Raw genomic sequence first — 20,907 nt, 5'->3', positions numbered from 1 at the left:
CTGTTTGTACGAATAGAAGATTAATAAAGATCATAAAACTGTCATAATAGGTTGTTAGCGACTCAGTTGAATTTATAGGCTGAGCTTTACAATATTTTGGAAAATATTCGCTTGTTTTAAAATTTTTAACAATTATAGTGATTGAGTAAAAACTTTGCGCAGTCTGATCGATATTCGATTCTTCATTTTCCAGAATCCTTCTGTTAAATTAAGATTTTTAAGTCTGTGAAAGGTTTTGTGGCTTGGTAGTATTTCAAGTATATAAATTAGTTCAAGTAAAGAAACACGCAAACAATTTATTCCATATAACGATTATTAGATACGACGAAGTGCTGTAATAGAGTCTGCGTAATAAATTTTACGTAATTACTTCGTGTGCGGGTTCTCTATCTTTTTTTCTCTGCTTCCATCGAGTCCGTAGAAGCGGAACTGTAGATAGTCGATACTCAATTCGCTCGTACGATGGCTGCGAGGCAAATTTATAAGGATGAAAGCTTAGGAATTTTCCTTGCAAGTTAATGATCGGTCCTGGAAAATCATTAACGATATATCTTCTTTTCTTGAAAAATTTTTCTCCCGCAGTTGCATTAAATTAGGTTACATTGTTTTAGGTAGATATATCACTATATTAAATTAATTTTGATGCGAAGCGTAGGTAAAAAGATGTAATTATTTATTTGTTATCTCAATGTTTTTGAACTTATTTCGCTAGATTTACCGGGGTGAGTGTCTCGTAGACGTCTGAACACTGAACTCCGCGTTTCAATCCACGGTGCTATTAAGAAGATGAAATTTGCAATTCAGATAGGTAAGAAATGCTACTATTTCTCGCGCTCGGATTGACGTTTGCCACTTTCCCGATGAAGAAATCGAGATACACCGCGGAGAACCGATAAGCTTGCAACAAAATGCACATTCCACTTTGCTCCATTTTTCCTGAACTTTTCCATGTTTAAACAAAGTATCGAAACTCAAAGGAAATCGTAGAGACTCATAGTCGTAACTTTGCGGCCATGAATCTATTAGACTATTGAAGCTTCCAATTATTGGAAATTTCTATCGCAAAATTGCGTTTCATTTCTGTTAAAAACTATAAGGACTCGCGAACCGTTCTGAAATTTGTTAAATCCTACTTTCTATAAAAGAAGAAATTATAAAGACACGCAAAGTAGAATTATAGAACTCATAATCGAAATTTTACAATCAGAATTTCGCTGAACTACATTTAATTATCGAAGTTTTTAATTATTGAAAATTTCGATTAAAATATTATCTCTTTTCTCTTCACATTCATATTCGCCTATTCTTTGTACAATTTCAATAAAAAATAAAAAGACTCCAGGAAGCATTTCAAAATTTAGCGAGTCCATATTTCCGCATTATTTGAATAAAATATCGTATACGTGGTTATTTAAGGTTAAATTAAATTAAATTTTATGTTGGCTTAAACCATGCAAATCAAATGATCGAATAAAACGATTCACTTAATCCTAATACGAGGAAGAAATAAACTTCCCTTATATTACTTACAAAATAAAATAATAAACTAATTAAAATAATTCATTGATCTACACGAATACTATTTTTTTAGCATAACTTATACTAAAATAACCTAGTCTACATTCAACCGCCAATACCCATCTCCATCTACGCATATCTGATCACCATTCCTTCCTCCTGCTCGCAATAATTCTCACCCATACCTCAGTCTCCCTATTCCTTCCTCGCATCATTCTACCGACGAAACCGTCAAAGTCCTAGCCGTCATCGAATTCGATGGTCTAACGAAATCATCGGTATGCTGCTATCGGTGGTCGAATAATTTTCTATCATCCTCGTGGGTGGTGGATGGGGGGGGGGGGTAGGGAATGTATTGCCAGCGAACCGGAGCCACCCGTTTCGCAGCGACGATTCCCTTCCGCGTTCCGATCGAAATATGTACGGCACGTTCCTGCAAGGTAAACTCGAAAGGTACGGGGGCGCGGTGGTATTTGTCAGGACTCGGCAGACGTGCCCGTCGGTATCCGTCGGAGATATTATTCAAGATAGGAAGCAGAGACGGAGCCAGCCAAGACGAAAATGGCCAGTTGGACAGTTGGACAGTTGGCGGTCGAGCAACGTCCTTGTCAAATTCTCTTCCTCGTTGCACCATCGTCGTCCATCGTTGTGTTCCATTGGCTTTGTGTGTGTGTATGTGTGCTAGTATGGTTAGCTAGAACGAGGAGGGTGACGAGCGGAAACGAAGGAGGATCGTAGCTGTTTCCGGCTGCGTTCGCTGTCACGTCGAGTTTCCACGGTGTCGCGAGGATGTCTCTATCGAGTTACGGCTTTGTTTTTGGGTCGATAGACTACTCCATCGGCACTTCGCCCGTCCCCCTAGACTTTCTTTGACCCCCTTTGACTTTGTTTCCGGCCTCTGACCGATAAGCACGATAGCCAGGCAAAATTGATTTCCCAAACATTTCGTGCACTGTGTGTACTATGATGCCCGTGGACCGAGGGGAACGGAAGTTTCCGACTTCCATAGGCCGGCGTACGCCGCCGCCTCGTAATAATACTTTGTCCGTGTAGAAATCGATTTCCGTCCCGGCTTTACATGGCAAAGCGACCTATGCCGAGTTTATTCCGTGCCTCGGCGATCAGTTAGAAGACCGGAGATTTGCAATATGTATGTTTTTTCCTTCCATCGGTCCTCGGCTTGATAAACTGATGAAAGGTTATGGTTAATTAATCGATTTCTAATTACAAAGAAGTTAGGACGAACAGCTTTGAACAATCACGGAGATACGCGCGATTAAATATCGATATATCGTGTCGATAATCTATGTTGATAATCTATAGAAAATCTTTTCGGATTTTCTATGGAACTCTGTGAACGCGTACGTATTAGAGAATTTAGAGCGATTAATTGGTTGCAGTTTAGTTTTGAGACGCGAATGGAGAATTTGACGATGTAGATTTAGAAAAAGGCATGTAGCTGAAATATTTAAATTGTATTTATCAAAAGAAAAAGAAAGGTCTACCGTGATCGAAACATTATTATTTATTGTGAATTTTATTTTGAAGAATCATCAATTTTGTTTCCCTTTATGATGGTATTTATAACGATTGAAATGCTCAAGAAGTCGTTAATAAAATAAAAAAGAATGATAGGGGAAGAAAACGGTGGAAAAACTGCAACGATATACTGGTGGACGTGATAGCAGTTAGTATTGGCTGAAAATCGTTCGTGATTGGAATCATAGCCAATTCTATCAAAGCACTCCTGCAGCGCTGCACGTTTCGTGTTTCCACTAAAAACAAGCATCGTTACAAAAACGCAACGCAAGGAATATCAATGCACCGAAATCATTTCACCCGGACGAAGTGATCCTGGGATAAGCTTAGGGGATCGTTTTTAAATATCACTTTCCAATCGACCAAGCAGAATAAGTCGCGAATTAATCGAACTTTTATTTATGAAATTCCTGGCAATTTATTAATGAAAATATATCTGACTCTTCGACTAAGTGACAAGATCATTATACATGTAAAACATTAATTTTATTATAAAGTTCAGGTATACACATACGAAATTATAGCCAAGGATTTGTTCCGCTATAATTATTTGTAAGGCTTCTCGTTCTAATTCCGTACCTAGAAACTAAAACTTATTACAGATGTATAAAAATAATATAATAAAACGTCGTTAAAATTGTTTTATTTATTCCATCACGAAAGATAGCCAATTTTCTATCATGTTTTGTACTTTGTAAAATCATCAATATTTGCATCCACTTGAACTTTTCGTTCGTTAACACTTCCTTCTCACTTCAACGATGTCCTGCTTTCCTCTTGGACGTCACAAATTCTCACGGTAAAGCTGGAAAGGAGGAAATAGACGATTTTTTTTTCCATCGCGGAATTCGATTAGGCGTCGTTCATTGTGTAAAGGTTACTGCAGCGAGAGCATCGCCACGCGCGCCTGCTCGTTTCAGCGAAATTCCACTCCTTCCACTCTAACGTCTCTTTCTCCCTTTCCCCGCCGGTTTTAGGGGAACAAACCCCTCTGGTAGCCTATAACGAGGAAGAAAGCTTTCTTTATCTGGGTTGCAAAATCGAATTGTCGTCCTTTCGTCTCGCGGGCTCTTCCTCGCAGATTCTCGCACCTCCCTTTTCTCCGTGAGTTCGTGAAAACATTTCATCCGAACGTCCTTCCGTCTCTTTCTCTCTCGATCGTCCTATTCAACTACCCGCAGAAGTTAAGGACTCGTTGATGAAGCGAATCAGATATTCCTTAGAGAAAATAATCCGTCAGGAATTCAAAGGGGGAACTCTCACTGAAAACTCCTGGTTAATATTGTTAATTCATGATATGAGAAAATCCATTCGAGCTTGCTGACAAACTTCCTGTATTTAATATACATCGCGTTCCTGTCAATTATCGGAAGTGGAGAAAGTTGGAAGGATAATTTACTTATGCGAACTGAGCTTTGGATACGAGGTTTATTTGATAATAGAATTTCAGAAAAGAATGGAAAGATTTCAGGATTCGCCAACTCGTTTGTCCTTTTGCATTTATTTTATTATATTCGCAATTATATTCGCATTGTAGCAGATTTTTTTCTGACAAAGGTACTTCAATATTATACGCTTGCGTAATTTTTCTCAAGTTCGTATTTTGTATTTTTCAATTGGATTGACATAATTACCATAAATTGACAAATTGCGAAGTACAAATTGCCAATACTAAGTTTTCCTGTATGATAACAGAATTTTATTCGATATAAAATTGTAGAAATTTCTTCTGCAATACAATTCTGTAACCCATAATTTGTCATTTGTCGGTTTTCACTAACATTGTTGATAGTTAAATTATTATATGAAAGAAGATCCTCGTAGACAATTCTGTGCCTTTCTTGTCTTACCGACAAAAGAACATTTCCTTTCATACTACCTTCCTCGCAACACCTCCATCCCTTACTCGTTTCAATTTCCCATTCTTCGCGTTTTTACAACACTCGCCACACTTCGAACGCACGTTTCTCTAGTCCAGAAAGCCAAAATTCACTTTTCTCCGTCTTTTACCTTGGCGGAAAGAAATTTCAGACAGGCGAAAAATGTTCCACTGTTTGCACGCGGATGGAAGTGCGAATTCGCAAGGCTCGCAAAACGGAAAATCCTCATTTGTTTTTCTCGCCGTTTTAAGCGCCTCTTGCAGTAAACGATATCTTCCTCGACTATGGAGAACAAGCTCTATCGGTAGTAGTTAGCGCACAAAGAGAGAGAGAGAGAGAGAGAGAGAGAGAGGGAGAGAGTGAGAGAAGGTTGAACCTGAGGGCTGACTCGACTGACTGGAATAGCGAGAAGGGAAGGGTCGAGGCAACTTAAACAGCGGGTAACAAGAAGTAGCAAGTAATAATTGAGTCAGGCAAGTATGCCGCGGACCATGCCGGCAAGCTGGAGAACGCCGATGTGGATGTACCTGACCGGAATTCGGAAACAGTGGGAGAAGAGAAAGGGGAAGGAGAACCGGGTAATTCCGGCGACTTCGACGATAGAAGATGGTTCCTCTTCTGGCTCGTCGATCGGATAGAATTTAGGTGTTTCTTGGAATATTAATGCAACCTCACGCGCAATCGGGCCAACTGGGATTCGACTGTTCTAGAAGAAATTGAAGTGTTATCGCCTGAACACTTTCACTACCACGGTCGAGATGTGTATGAGACATCGAGTAATGGATGAACGTTGTTCATACGACGCTATGCACGAGATATTTTGCGTGTCTTTCCATTAATTCTTAAACGATATAAACCGAGAGAAACTGGTGCAAACCGAGCATAGTACCTACTATAAATCGAAAATAGGCATTGAATATTATCGTACGTAATGAAATTGTTGATTCTCGTTTTCTATAGAAAGTTTAACCTGTGCGTTTTTTTTACTTGATGTCAGAGACGTAGGAAATCTCGAGGATAAATTCATCATTGTTTTCTGACTCGTTCATTTTCGATTCTTCATCGTTTTATTGCGCTGTTAAGAAATTAAGAATATCACGTGCATGGATTCAAGCGCAGTTTAATTCTTGAGATATCTAGCGCTCTTGTGCGGAGTGTAGATTAAGATGGTCGTTAAAAATGTAATCAAAGAGATGTAACAACGTCGGGTAAAAATATTGGGGACCTCACAATCGACCCATCCTTCTATTATGTTCCGAGTGCAGTTTTTTTGTAGAAGACAAGGCCCATTGCTAGATTTGGAGTGGGGACACGTGGCGACTGTCCAGGCTCCTAAATATTTTCTTCACACCAGCAACCACTTGACCCGAGTAATGTAGAGCTGCGATCGGTTTATTTTTAAAAGGCGGATCGAGGGACCAAGTCGTGTCCTCTTAGCGAAGCTGTAAATTATCGCAAGACCCACATGTAATCCAACACGCAATTCGTAAGAACTCTAAGTGTATGGTATTGTAAAATATTGAACAGTTTTCTATGAAGGATTGGCAAGAAACATTTTCCAGTTAATTTTTTTATTAGTTTAGTTCCTTATATTAATTATGCTTATTCGTTGTCAAATCTAAAAAGAATACAGATGAACAATATTATTGATAAAAATGAGCCAATAAACAAATTGTTAAGAATTAGGAACGAATCTTTTATTTGTCTTCTTGTTCGAATTAGAAGTCTTGCAATTTTAAATGTAATAATAGTATAATAATTGTTGTCAATAAAAGATGGGAAATAATTCACGATCCATTTCTCCCCATCGTTAGTAACGACAGATCCAATCCGTGTGCCTTATTATTCCAAATTAGCTCAACAATACCCAGAACTCTTAAAAAATGTATACAAAATTCTAATTATTTTCGACTGAGCCAAAGGAACATTCTACGACTCGCGTGTCAAAGATTAAAAGGACCAGAAGACAGGAAGATTACGCCATTGGCTGGTAACGTTTCCGAAGTTGCCCGTTTGGTGGCGATATGCGCGAACCGATTCGGGATCGTGGCCAACGATTCCTCGTTAGCGATCGATGCGAATCAGGCTGCGAGGCGACGTCCACGTGTGGAAAGTGGCTCGGTTTCGAAGGTGACACGCTCGGATGCTGAGAAATGTCTCAGAATAACCTGCTGCAAGGATACAACTGTGAGTAACACTCGAGAAAATATCAAATTGACCAATCTCGTTCCTTCACCCTTATTTTCTTCGCTGCTTCGTCTTTCTTCTTTCTGATTCCCTCTCAGACGAATTCCATCCAGTTGTAAAACTCTAAATAACGATGGATTAACTCGTCGCGATCTGTCGTTTGTCGGCTCGTGAAAAGTGAGCTGTGATAATGGCGGCTTTCGTTTATTTGCTACCAGCCGGAAAAAAAAGGCGAGGACCGACGATGTCGGACTTCTGCCGATCGCGACGCGAACCTTCAAAATTCCGTCGTTTTTTGACAGTCTCTTCTCTTCTCCTCGATACAACGGGAGAAAGTCTCGGGCTTTTAACGATGATGGCTTCCGGCTCTCTTTCCTTTCGTCCGCGAATCGGTAAATTTTTAATGGTGGCGAAAGAAAGCGCGACCTGTGACATTACGCGACTTTTTTACGGGATATCGGTCAAGATCGTTGGAATGATTTGGTGTCAGTGTGATGGAATCGTTGACAGAAAGAATTATGGATTATACGCTGCTTTGAATATGTACGTATAATTGTAACATATCGCGAAATGATGGAAGATGGTATAGGAGTTCATAAAATTAATCTCTCAGTGGTAACTGTGGAAGATACGTTTGTTAATAGTTAATATTATTCTTATGTACTATGCAGTAATTCACAAAAGTTTTTGATAACACTTTGATTAAAATATAATCGTATGAAATTTCAGTGAAACGTTAATATGTTCTATGACAAAGACAGCAAATGATTTTATTATTTTCTGATGTGCTAAAAAATGAACAAGTTAGTATAACACTTAAATAAGTTGTTACAAGTGCTTTATTTAAATAAATGTGACCTCTTCACGAGGTGTCACAAGACTAATGTGAGCGACTGTCCGCCTCATATTATATATAACTCTAAAAGTATAAAGTTAATTTTTTAGCTGCGTCTATTTTTATAAAAATGTCCAACTTGAAGTATTTGCTAAATCGGAATTTTGTAAGTTTTTAAGGAAATACGAAGCAGTTCATTTGTATAAAGCTATAAAGAAAATTCGCATGATTGTTTTATCGCAAAATATTTTAATAATTAAAAGATACTCCGATAATTGTTTTAAGATGAACTCGTTCAACTATTTCTATTCTAAACTTGAAATTCGACCATAGTTTATTCATAATTCTGTTCTTTTCTTCAAATTCTAAAAGCATGCATAAATTCGATAATACATAGTTAGAAAATGAACAAATCAGTTGTACGAATGATACATCGTCGAATATTTCTGCGGTCGAATGCAACATTGTCTCAAACTTGTGGATCAAACGCTCGGCGAATGCGTTACATTGTTTCAAGAGGCACCTGTGTCGCTACTGTCGACAGTTCCATTTAAATCAGTCATCAGTCACTCAACTGACGCATCATTTAGAATATCGCTTCACGATATCTTCTGATGAAAATGGGTTTCGATTTCGATCAGCGTCAACAGTTTTATTATTCAGGCTTGCGATACGAAATATCTAAATCGAAATTATTTCGTTGGTATAATCTTTAGCCTAAATAACAGTGTGATAGAAAAGTTAGATAAAATCAACGAATGATTGGTAGGTAACAGAAAAGATCTCATTATTTTTTTACAAGATCGTTTATTTTAATAAAGCTTACGCCTTCTATGACTCTTCGTAAATTATTAAAAAATGCTAAAAAATGTTGGAGAAAAGAATTCTTAGTAATAATCAGCTTCGCTGGAACTGCTAAAAGCATAACCATCGTAATTTTATCGAAATCAGAAAAAGAAAGGAGCCTCGAAGCTCAAGCTTTTAGTCAATACGACATACAGTCACGAAGCTGTACATACACCGAATATTGTGTATCTGGCTTACCAAAGAAAGTAAAATCGTCCTGTGTTATAAAGTTATTCATACCTACATATCAATACGGTTATTATTAATGCATTCCTAAAAAAAATTTAAGAAATTTAAACATTCGATTCACAATAAAAAGTTACAGTATATTTTCTTCAATGCCATGGAGATAGCTGGATATCATCGATATTTTAACGTACAAGATATTAATGCAGTAATAAACCTACGATTTTTATGATTTCATACAGATACGATAGGTCTATATAAGTATTATGACATTGTGTTTCATGTCTTTTTATTTCCTCTTTCGTAATAAAGGCAAAGACGAATAAATAAAAGTATAACAATATCTTAGCAATGCATGTTTTAACGTGTCGGAACAAAAAGTCATGGAGGTAATATTTTTATTATAGTATTTTATATTTAGGGAGTTTCGGATAGATTTTCGTAACTGTCTGTAAGTAACACGATTTATTCATTGGTAGCCATTATAAATTCTTTTAGTTGGACACGATCTAATTTCACAAAGAGCATACAGAAAACGGTAAAGTAACAGCAGTTGCAGTAGGCAATGGATTATTAAATAAGAGGAAAAAAGACAGAAAGAGAGAGGAAAGACGGAAAGAGGGGGGAAAGGATTATTTTGTCACGAGAAGTATTAGGGTACAAGAATATTGTGCTCTCCTTTTTCAGAAAGAATCTTAAAAGCTTTCTGCTAAAAACATATGCACTATTCTTCTTCCTAATCCCCAACTCTCAAGAGCTTCAACGGAGAAATAGTAGCATCTCGAAAATAGCTGTTTAACAATGTTCTTTATTGTAAATCTTCCATTCCCAGCATTACGTAAATTCGTTCGAAACAAATATGTAATGGAAAACGCTGCCTTCGTATTAATTTACTGACATTTTTGGAACTCGTATCTAACATTCTACTTAACTATGAAATTAATCAATTTAATCTCAATTTAATATCGAATGTTATTTTTTGATATGGAGAAAACAACAACAAAGTTCTTTTTAAGTAGGCTAACTAGGCAGATTTTGAGGTAGGTCAACGCAGGTTATTATATAGCTCAAGATGTCCCTTTACAACGCTATTCAATTTTTTAGGGGATACCCAGTACGAGGATCCGCAGGTGCAGTTTACTCGTCCTATCCCGGAAGAAGTCATCAGGTGAGCTTAAACAATTGTATAGTGAACGTCAGCGTTGTATTGTAGGTTTATTATGTAATTTGTAAAATTAAATTAGAAGCGAAGTTATTAAAAGATAATTTTATCGAAAATTTTCGAATTTATAAAATTGTCTCTTTTGAATTAAAAATACTGTATAATAGAATTTAAGATAAAATTGGACGTAAAATTGTTCGAAGATATTAAAAAGATGTATTTCATTGGTGACTTTGGGTTTACAGTGTTTATGAAGTTTATGTGAAGGAGGAAACCGCAGGTTCTGAAGGGAGGAACGATGTCACCGTTGTGCCGAGTTTGCCATCCACAAATGATCATCAATTAATTCAGGTAATTATGAGTGGTAAATTAACAATTAACTTTCCTTTATTAACTATAATTATTAATAACATTACGCGATATATGTACTGTAATTTTCTGCACTGTAAACACTTCCTACAGAGGTTCAATCTAATTTGTTTCCAGGGTGATTGCATGAACCTAAATGTAGCTATAGATTCTGAAGTAATTAACATTGATGGTGCTGTGACGAAGTTTCTCGGAAAAGATGCTTTCAAATATAAGGTAAAAATATGAAAATTATTTTTCTTGCTTTGATTCCTAATTAAATTACAAGATAGTTGATTTCCAAACTTTTATTTTTTATAGATTCTCGATCAAAATATTAATTCATCCGAAGATAACGTTATGGTGTATTCACATCCGGTTGTCGAAGGACCTTCCTCGTCCTCCACTCGACTGATCGATAAGGATGATCCACGGTCGAAGCTTCATTTTGTGAAATATTTGAAGCGTGATGGGAAAACGTTGAAAATTTGGGAATGTGGAATTTGTTAGTAATTTATTTATCGAATTCCATATGGATTGTTGTCATACATTGCACGAGGAAATTTTTGTTCTTCATCACATTGTTTAAACATTTAAAAACTCGAAAACTTGCAAATTTGAAAATTCCAACGTTTGAAGATTTCAACATTTGAAGATTGAAAATTCAATGATTTTTATATCACAATATTGTATTATTATACATAATATTCTTCTTAACTGTACACAAGAATCTTAACATAGCGCAAAATCAATAGCATTTCTTTCGCATAACGCTCGCTATTTGCGACAACATCGCTAGAATAGCCCTAAAGCTTGATATTCGATCCAGGTTCGAAGGAGTTCCGGCATCAGTATACGTTGATGAGGCATTTGCCAACACACACCGACGAGAGAAACTTTAAATGCGAGGCTTGCGGCAAAGCTTTCCGGCAGTTGTCGACATTGAGCCAGCACAAGGCGATACATAGTGATGCTAGGCCGTACGTTTGCGAATTTTGTAAGAAAACTTTCAACAGGTCAGTGTACTATCAAAATCATTCTACGATTTTCATCTAATTATTTCTCGATTATATATATTTATTAATCTGGGCATTTTTCATTTGCTATATAATAATTTAAATCCCGTTTGAAATATTTTTAACGAACATTATATTCATATAGAAATTGAAACTACAGTTTACCTAGAGGAAAGAATGATGACAGGCGTCGCTTGCGAGCGCGCACGGATCTTTAGCGTTTTGAATCGCTGCAAAATTGCGCGATTGTGCGCGAAAGCGGAAAGGAAATTTTAACGAGCACGGATATGCTGGTCTTTTTATAAATTAATCTCCATAGAGTATGCTTTTTAAATAAGTAAACCTGTTCGAATTGATATAATGCATTAATTAAGACGATTTCGATCTCGAAGCTTATAAAACTCTTTGTGAATGGGCTATTGAGTCGATTACGATAATCATGATCCTACATTCCTCCTTCGATTTATCTGCGTCGAAAGATGACCTTATTTTGTGAAAAATTGGAATTTTTATACTTTTAACAATACTGTCATGTATAACTAACTATGACTTTCTAGAGTATCTACGTTGATCTCTCACCGAAAGACACATTCGGAGCACAAACCGCACAAATGTCAGGTTTGTGGAAAGGGATTTCATCAGAAGGGTAATTATTACTTATTAAGCTATTCGAAGTATGCAAGCTCTTTCAGAATTACATTTAAGAAAATTTTGCGTTCAAAACGTCTAAATCTAGAATGCTAACAAATTATTTTGCGAACAAACTCTCGCGGATACGCATTATGCAAATATCTGGTCCGCGTTTTGTGGTGTCGATCAATTAAACGGTGCTGTAACAATTCTGAAACAGCCTGTGCAAAGTAAGTAAGCCGGAGCCGGGGAACCGGCAACAGTTAAATACCGTTCCGTTGTCAGGCAATTTGAGGAACCACGTGTTTACCCATACCAACGAGAGGCCGTACAAATGCGAGCTTTGTGGCAAAGGCTTCAATCAAATGTCGAATTTGGTCTGCCACAAGGTCAAAGCGCATGCACACGCGGAGAAAATGCAGCACGTGTGCGGAATCTGCGGCAAAGAGTTTCCGCGTCGATTCTCTTTGAGATCGCACGAGGAGTACAAGCACGGGATAAAGTATCGACATCCGGCTGGTGTGCAGCCGGGCATCGTCGATCCCAACGTCATAAGAAAGTAGGTAGACGTCACCGAATAGAACTGAACGACGCTTAATTTGCCCCTTGATAGACGGCTTCTTCTTTCGCTGAATGAACGCAACTTGAATGTTGATCTCTTAGTCGGTTAGAATGTAGTAGAAAGCTGACGGTCTTCTCTTTTCTTTTTCTTTCTTTCTTCCTTCCTTTCTTTCACTTCTGTAAATTGATCTTCTTTTCTAGAGTCTTCTTTCTTTAACACACGTTGATGTGCTGATTAATGTTTCTAATATGCGGAAGAGTAGAGTTCTTAACACGATTTTTAAATTTCAATGTAAAGATTATACTAGAATATTTGACGCTTTTAAGTAAGCAAACGAAATTTTAGGTTTGGATTCTCTTCAGAAGAGAATTTTTGTATTTTACAGAGATGTAGTAGAGGCGTTCGATATACATACTAGAACATTTTTAACCTTCTTGACAACTTGAAATAATACGTTAATAGAAATTTACGTTATAAAATAAAATATGTTAATGAAATGATACTAAAAAATTAGTGTTGAATAATAAATGATAAACGATGTAGATTGCCTACGAACGGCTAAAAACTAATTCTGTATATAGTGATAGATAATTTGTTTCAGTAAAAACGTTAGGATCGTGCAGCTGCCAAATGGCGATCGAGATCAAACTATAGAAGTAAGGGACAAGGATCCTTTAATGGCAGTTAGTAATTCATTTAAGCAACAAGAATCATATTACAACATTTGTAGTCTTTGGAAATTAATAAATTTGTCACATATTTTTTAACAGTCCGATGTAATGGAATCTGTAGTAATAGACAAGATTGATACGAAAGCGATGGAGATGGCACTGATCGAAGGTCAAACGCCATTCGCGTTATTTAAACCAGCCAAAGGAATTCCTGTCCTCGTGAAAGTTTCTCCAACAGGAACTCATAAAAATGTAATAATTTCATCAACAAATTATTAATTCCTTTTGTTCTAAGCTTTATTAAAAAGTGGGCTTCATCTCTGAATTTAGATCTTGACTCCTGCTACAGCAGAAGATTTACGTATGTCAGGGAAGATGAGTCTAAGTCCAACGATTTCTGCTGATGCTGACAGGATCAAAGCAGTTCAGGTAAAAGTACCCGTGGTAGCCACAGTTATTCAGAATATAGATCCTGATGGTAAAATGAATTTCATCGTTGAACCACCTGGACCTGAGGACGAACACGGTAAGTAAATAATAGTTTTTCTTATGATCTGAACATTCTGTTAGAGTAAAGAGAAGAAAGGATAAAATTTATGCAGAAAGAATGAAAAATATAGGAATCCAAGAAAAAATCTTTATTCGTATATTTAATCAAAAATCGCTTCAGTTTTCAAAATGCAAATTATTTAAATTAGCGTTTTAAATCTATAAAATCGCTCCGAAAAATTATCTGGTTTTAGTGCTGAAAAAAAGAAAAATTTTATAGTACGTTCTAAATCTATAAAGCTCCAAGTGTTAGCAAAACTGAAAATTCAACTAACAACAAATTTCATAAGTACCCGTTAATTGTTTCAGTAATGGTATTGTTTTTAGCGGAACGATTCCATTTCGCAATATATTTCCAAAAGGGCTTTTTAACGCGTCGTTGTCCGTCTATAATTGGCTCGTTAAAATAGCGATGTTTTTCAAAGTGTCGCCGCAATATGGCGTTTATTTGGTGCACTGTCGACAGAGAGCTTGGTCACGGCATTGGATTCTCAGTTCACGTACAGCGACCCGGCTAGAAACGAGCCCGATCGCCAGAATGGTCCTGTTGTGTCTTCGGCGATGGAGGATTGCAACGAACTGCTGGAACTGGCTGCCCAGGGTGGAATACAGTTCGTGCGCGCTACCGAGGATGGTCGTTACGAGGTGATGAATCATTCATCATCGATAGCAAGATTTTTCAGATTTGAGAACAGAGCTTTTGAAATTGTAAAATGAAATTCCTTTGAACGAAATATTATTTATTCGGAATGATATAACAAAAAATTATTAGATTTAAATAGATTTATGATTGGCAGGGTTGCGATATTACATTCGCTGAAATTATTTTCGTTTAAATTGGAAGAACGGAAAAGATGTTAATCTATTGATTTTTGGGAATAAATATGGAGAACGTAGCACGTTCATTAACACGTCCAATAATTAAAAATTGGAATATTTCCAGTCATAAAATTATTCCTTATTGAGTTCTTTTCCATTCGTCGATCGTTTTGATGTAGTAATCCATATTATTTCTGGATGTCGAATTTCTTGTACCCAGTGGTACGTGATTTCCGAGTATTTTAATTGGGACCAAAAATCTCGTTCTGAACATCTTTGATATCGCTTTGTAAATCGTTTTATTGAGCTAGCGTGCGAAGAATATTTATCGTATCAATTTCTATTCTTTTGTGAAATCACATGTTATATGAAAAATTAAATGTTAGCGGTATAGACGCAGCAAGATACGATAAGACACCTAAATTTGAAATAACGGAATAAACTATAAAATTAAAAGCACGTTCATACCTAGTAAATGTTGGAAACGATTACAGAGTTACTATTGTGAACGGTTTTATTGTACCAATCAAGCGAACAGAAACGAAGAGGCTCTGTAAGCTTGATACATTGATATACAGCGCGATCCTCTCGCTAGTTAACTCAAAGGATATGCCGTAAATCACACATACTCGTCTTCATTTTATACGCACACATACATATAGCTGTCTCGGCCCTGATATAGCGATATCGGTCTCTGATGACAGATCACACATGATACGGCATCATCGCCACGATGGCAATGGGTGGCACTGTCTTTCAGTTAATTATATACATACCGAGAGGATCACTCTGTATTCCGATACTGTTAGAAAGATTAAATTTACAACTATTAACATTAACACTGCTGAGGACTAAAGCATAAAACTTGTGATAAATTTGTAAATTAAATTCTAAAAACTCGCCATCGATTGATGTTGCGGCACGCAGGGGTGAAAGACATTCTTTTGCAGAAAATCATTTAAATCTTTTTAATTCTTTTGGACAATTTAATTACGCGCAACGATTCAATTAGAGCCCATAACAATTAAAGAATCGTTATTGTGAATAGTTTCATTGCTCCAATCATATAAATAATTAAAATATAAAGATTGGATTTACGTGGTATTCGTAAGATAAAAATTAACTTTAATATGATGATTAAACAATATATAGCTATAGATAAGTGGGTATGAAAATTAAAGTGACGTAGAAAAAGATTATCTAACTGTTCTGACAGTATGAAAATATTCTCTTCGATTTCCTGCTTTCCTTCATTAATTATAATTTTATTTGATCATACGTATTTTATTCTGGCATTAATTATTCTTTATAATCTAGGTAATGACGAACAGCGAAGCTCGGGATCTAATGGCACAGAATTCACACGACGTGACCATTCTTGAGGGCGAGGATGCAGACGCGATCAATGTTGTGAATATGCGCGGTAACGGGGAAGTTATTATCGGAGATTCTGATAATCAGATCATGGTACTTGATTCCGCCTCCACGCAGAAATCTATGCCGATAGACGGCATTGAGATCTTAGAAGACAAAGACATTCGGATTCTCGATAGTAAAAGCCTCGACGATCGTTTTGTGGATGGCATTAGTTTCCTGTCGCAATCGAAGATCGATGATCTGATCTTAGGCCCAAAATCTTTGTCCATCGATGGTGGAGTCTCTGTTGGCGAACATGAAGATGAAGGTGAATTTCACTACGTTATTCTTTATTTCATTCCTTATTTTGTACTAAGTCCTTTATCATAAAATTGTTTTATTTTATTAATTTCTTACACACATTACGATATTTATATCGTTATTCCACGAGGTTTTATTTCAATCATTTTAATATCATGAAACATTCAACAATTGTTTACGTTTGTGTATTAATTTGTTGCATTATTCCCTTCACTAGTTTAATAATATTTTGAAGCAATTATATTTTTTTGTAATTTTTTTTAATGAGCATAAAATTGATCCAACTTCCTCGAAACAATAACATCGAATTTTTCGAATTGAACAAACCTTAATTTTCGTTGTAAAACAAGTTATAAGCTAAACCAATATTTATTACGTAACAACCTGATATTATTCGAAAATTTTCTTGAATTTTTATACAAATCTTGTATTGATATAATTCACAGCTATAGGAGTGCCTTCGAGCCAACAAGAATTAACAAATATTCTTAGTCATAGAAGCGACATTTCGACTCTGTCGACTGCCTCTCAGCCTTCGATATCGTCTTTGTTAATGAAAAATCATCCATCATTGTCAATTTTAAACGACACACTTCCATATCTGAAGAGCAATACCAGTTTAGCCGAAGATCTTAATATTCTGGGTAGTTCGACTATGGATGATCATCATTCCGTGTACGAGTCCAAGATAAAATTGCCCTGTGTTTTCGATAACAGTGAGCCTGATACTGGTTTGATACCCATTAGTCAATCGGACATGAAGATCCTCGGATCGGGAAGCTCAAATAAGGTAAAAGATTTAGACTTTCATTGTTTCATCGTTTATTTTAAACTTCTAGTTAATTTTACGCTCGTATTTTGATTATATTACTTGCGCAAGCTTAATACAACAAAATTTCTTACTAGTATTATTTTTGTTTAATTAAATATTTCCTCATTAGTGTTTAATTTTTTTAGGGAAGAATTTTCTAAGGAAAGATGAATTTTTCATTTTTTATTTTTTCGTCGTATATATTTAAAATATTAAAGTAGATAAGATGTTATAAAATATTAAAGAAGATAAGTAATACATATGTTGAAAAGTATTTTTAAATACTTAAAAAATATAGTGTACACATTTGGAGTTATATTATTTTCCTATCTGTTGGAATTGTACTTAAATTAAATCTCTACAGATTAAAATATATCCAAAATGATTTATTGTTAGTATCTTCTTAATATGAAACATGCTATAATTTTAAGTAATTTTTAAATTTCCCAAGTAATTATTCTATTCCCACATTCGAATTTTACGCTTGGAATTCAAGGTTCTCGGTAGTAAATCAAATTGTCTACCGTCATCGAAATTGTTCTCCGGGTTGAATGAAGTGAAGATTCTGGGCCCGAAAAATCACAATCAAGAGATCATGACGTCACAGTATCAGGATCTAAAGTTACTTAGTCCGTACGAGCAATTTTTGAAGAACACCGCTTCGAACACTAATGGCTGCGACAGCGGCGTAGTCGCCACTTCCGGTGGATGCAGGAAGGAAGTAAAGATTTTAGGCAAGAAGTTGGGAACTGGCATTATTACCAGCACGGAGGAAGGCAACGTCGTGGAAGTCATCGAGGAGAAAACTAAGCTGGTAAGAGATTCCATGATTACCTTCAATTTGTTCGCTCGCTAATCGTATCGCTCTTTCGTACATCTTCCTGATCTTTAACGTTGTGTTCATTTAATATTCAAAATCTAGGATCAGCCGAGATCAAACTGGAGTTCTAAGAGTTAATTTTCCAGATAAATAAATGTCGATAAAAATGAGATATAAATATTTACAGATTTTTTGATTTTGAAAAAAGATATTTTAGGATTCGAACATTTTATTGGAAATTATGTTCATTTCCTTTTAAAAAACTAAGTTCACATACATTCCTTGTAACGTGATAAATTGATAAGAAAATAACGTGACTTAAAAAAATGATAAATTTACTGATCCATGTCTAATCGAGGAATCAAGCGCCCCAATTTTGCCTTTAACTTTTTTATACGGTTTTATTCATCTCTTCGACATCAATCTACTTTATTACACAAAACTATATATGCATAAAGCACTGTAAATTACCGAGACAAATAAGAACGCAGGAAGAACACAAAGAGCAAGATTCACCATTATAACTATAAGAAATTCAACATCAAGAATCTTCATGAATTGCATTCACAAACATTCAGTTTTCATCACACTTTTAAAAATAATCTTCAACATTTATCTACTCGATAATGTGTACAAAATGAACAAAAAAAAAAAAAAAAAAGACCAGGAATCTTCACTAGCTGCACTCGTCAACTTCAACCTCATCATACTTTCAAAATAATTCACGATCTTCTTTCATTCAACAAAATCATAAGAAATATATTAATTATCAATCAATCAAGAAAAATATTAATTTTTTGAAGATGATGGACTGCGCAGGAGGGCTTTGCAACAGCTCCGACAACACGGTGATCTCGTCGCCCCGGTTGGACAGGCAGATCAGGGAAAATGGTGGTCCAGACAACTTCTTGCTCCAAGTAAAGAAATTCGATTACGCTTATGATTCATAGACAGTTGAAACAAAGAATATTTCTCTTGATTTATGCAGGCTTGTAGCCCATGCGACACGGACTTTTTGAATTTCGAGAATCGTTTGAAAGACACGTCGCCGGCTGGCCATTTTGAACGAACCCAAAAGGATTCGAGGGACAGTTTCAGCTCCACTGGCGGTCTTCCCGATCTCGATTGATCAAGAATTCGATTTGGCCCTCCGTTTCACTCTCTCTGTTTTCTCATTGAAAGTTTCAGACGCTGTACGAGAGGAAATGTCGCCACGAGATCTCTCAATGGCCGTGAAGAATGGATGTGATTATAATCACGCATGAAATTAAAATTTCATCGGTTCTTCGTCGGTTTTTCGTCAGTTCTTCGAACGATTTCGAAGGACTCGTACAAATGGCAGCAATAGGATTCACTCTTTTTTTTCTCATTTTTATAGTTTTTTTAATTTTTTTTTTACATTAGAATTTCCGTATTTTAGGATCGTGAGGTCTTAAAGAGTTTCGAATTCTTGTGATTTTATTCCGAACGTCTTACAGTTAGTTGAGGCGAGGGTTATTCTCGATAGCTCGTACTGATTTTTCTTCGCTTCCTTTCAAGGTGTTTTTTGTTGACTCGCGAAACGAGTAAATTTTAACACTAGGGAAAATTGCGGGGAAGACACTGGAACGCTTTTAATCGATCAGATTCTAAGAAAAATATAGGTAACCTCGAACGTTCGCGAGGAATTTATAAATTTAAAAGAAACGCTAGCGTTAGACGACTAATTTATTTTTTTAATTTTAGAATATTTCTAAGCGACGGACAACAATTTCATTGAGATTCGGGAATTGCTAGGTTTTTCGTGGCTTCCTGAAGTGAAAGAAAGAAAATAAGATAAAAGGAGGGAAAAGAGGGAGAGAAAGGGGAAAAGAAAGAATGTTAATGAAAAAATATTAGTAAAGGACTTTTAGCAGAATGTTATAGTACATGCGTGAGAATTTAAATGAGGTTCGTAATTTTATGGGAAATGCTAATGATTTTACTTACGGATGAGAAAGTTGTATTTTTGCGCGGCGTCCAGGCCGACAGCTTGTAAATTTTAATTCGCGTGCACGTGCTCGCGTCCCTTATGTTCAAGTACGCATTGTTCATTTTCCGGGTTTCTATTTTAACTTGGCCGATTACATTGTATAAATTCGAATAGTATTTTATATTTGAATTTCGAGGTTGGAGAATAAAATTATATGCAGAAAATTATCTACTGTTGTAAAATTTATTCGTATCGCAGTATTCATGACAAACAGCAAGATTTATTTAATTTACGCACATGTACTGTACGTTTTCCGTTTAAAATACCATGCCTGAATCAGAGATTATGTTTCTTGTTATTCTATTATAGAGATAACAAATAATATTGGAAATATCGTTGGTATATTTTTATTGATCTTTTTGCATAAATGCAAAAATTTGAGATTGTAATGTTAATATTAAGATTGACCTTTTTTCCTGAAGATTTGTATAAATGGATGATTTATCATATATTTAAAACGACATAGTGATTAAAAATTAGAAGTACACTTCGTACATAATCTGGACAAGAATTTGTGGCTTATCCTTATACATTGAACTAAGAAATTTATCTAACGAAAACCACAAAACAAAATGATCGAAACTACTTACTAAAACTAATGAAATATCCAAACCACCCTATGTTTCACTTTGAAAGCTAAGCTTGCTCCAAAAGGACGCACGCATACATATATCTTCCTTTTCTCAAGATTTTTCCCTGGTGTGGTCGTTGATCCGACACAACACGTGTCACTGTCGCTTTCCACTTTTCACGTGTACGGCTTCGTGATATATGTAGTTTTTTTTCCTTCCGACACCCTTTTTTCCGGGAAACCCGAGGGATCAGTGGATTCGATAAAAT

The 20,907-nt window shown here is 36.0% G+C and overlaps 1 protein-coding gene across 1 annotated transcript; it reads left to right on the top strand.

Moving 5' to 3' along the window:
* Positions 1-7,090: 7,090 nt before the first annotated feature.
* LOC126863740 (uncharacterized) lies at positions 7,091-20,204 on the top strand. The gene is made up of 17 exons (XM_050614205.1): positions 7,091-7,124; positions 10,096-10,159; positions 10,399-10,504; positions 10,640-10,738; positions 10,823-11,006; positions 11,331-11,517; positions 12,075-12,163; positions 12,433-12,706; positions 13,311-13,392; positions 13,480-13,632; positions 13,711-13,906; positions 14,396-14,574; positions 16,066-16,432; positions 16,872-17,215; positions 17,733-18,050; positions 18,860-18,973; positions 19,045-20,204. Exons 1-17 carry the CDS (start codon positions 7,091-7,093, stop codon positions 19,183-19,185), a joined length of 2,931 nt encoding a protein of 976 aa, XP_050470162.1. The 3' UTR covers positions 19,186-20,204.
* Positions 20,205-20,907: the final 703 nt, after the last annotated feature.

Source organism: Bombus huntii, chromosome 3 (genome assembly GCF_024542735.1).
Source record: "Bombus huntii isolate Logan2020A chromosome 3, iyBomHunt1.1, whole genome shotgun sequence".
NCBI classification, from domain to species: domain Eukaryota; kingdom Metazoa; phylum Arthropoda; class Insecta; order Hymenoptera; family Apidae; genus Bombus; species Bombus huntii.
The sequence above is the reverse complement of the archived record's forward strand: the minus strand, read 5'-3'. Positions and strand labels throughout refer to the sequence as shown.

Excerpts from the sequence above, each read along its gene's own strand:
- LOC126863740 (XM_050614205.1), top strand. The coding sequence starts at position 7,091 with ATGTCTCAGAATAACCTGCTGCAAGGATACAACT. Across the intron at positions 11,007-11,330 it reads AATTTGGGAATGTGGAATTT|GTTCGAAGGAGTTCCGGCAT; the intron begins GTTAGTAATTTA and ends TATTCGATCCAG. Across the intron at positions 18,974-19,044 it reads CAGACAACTTCTTGCTCCAA|GCTTGTAGCCCATGCGACAC; the intron begins GTAAAGAAATTC and ends TGATTTATGCAG.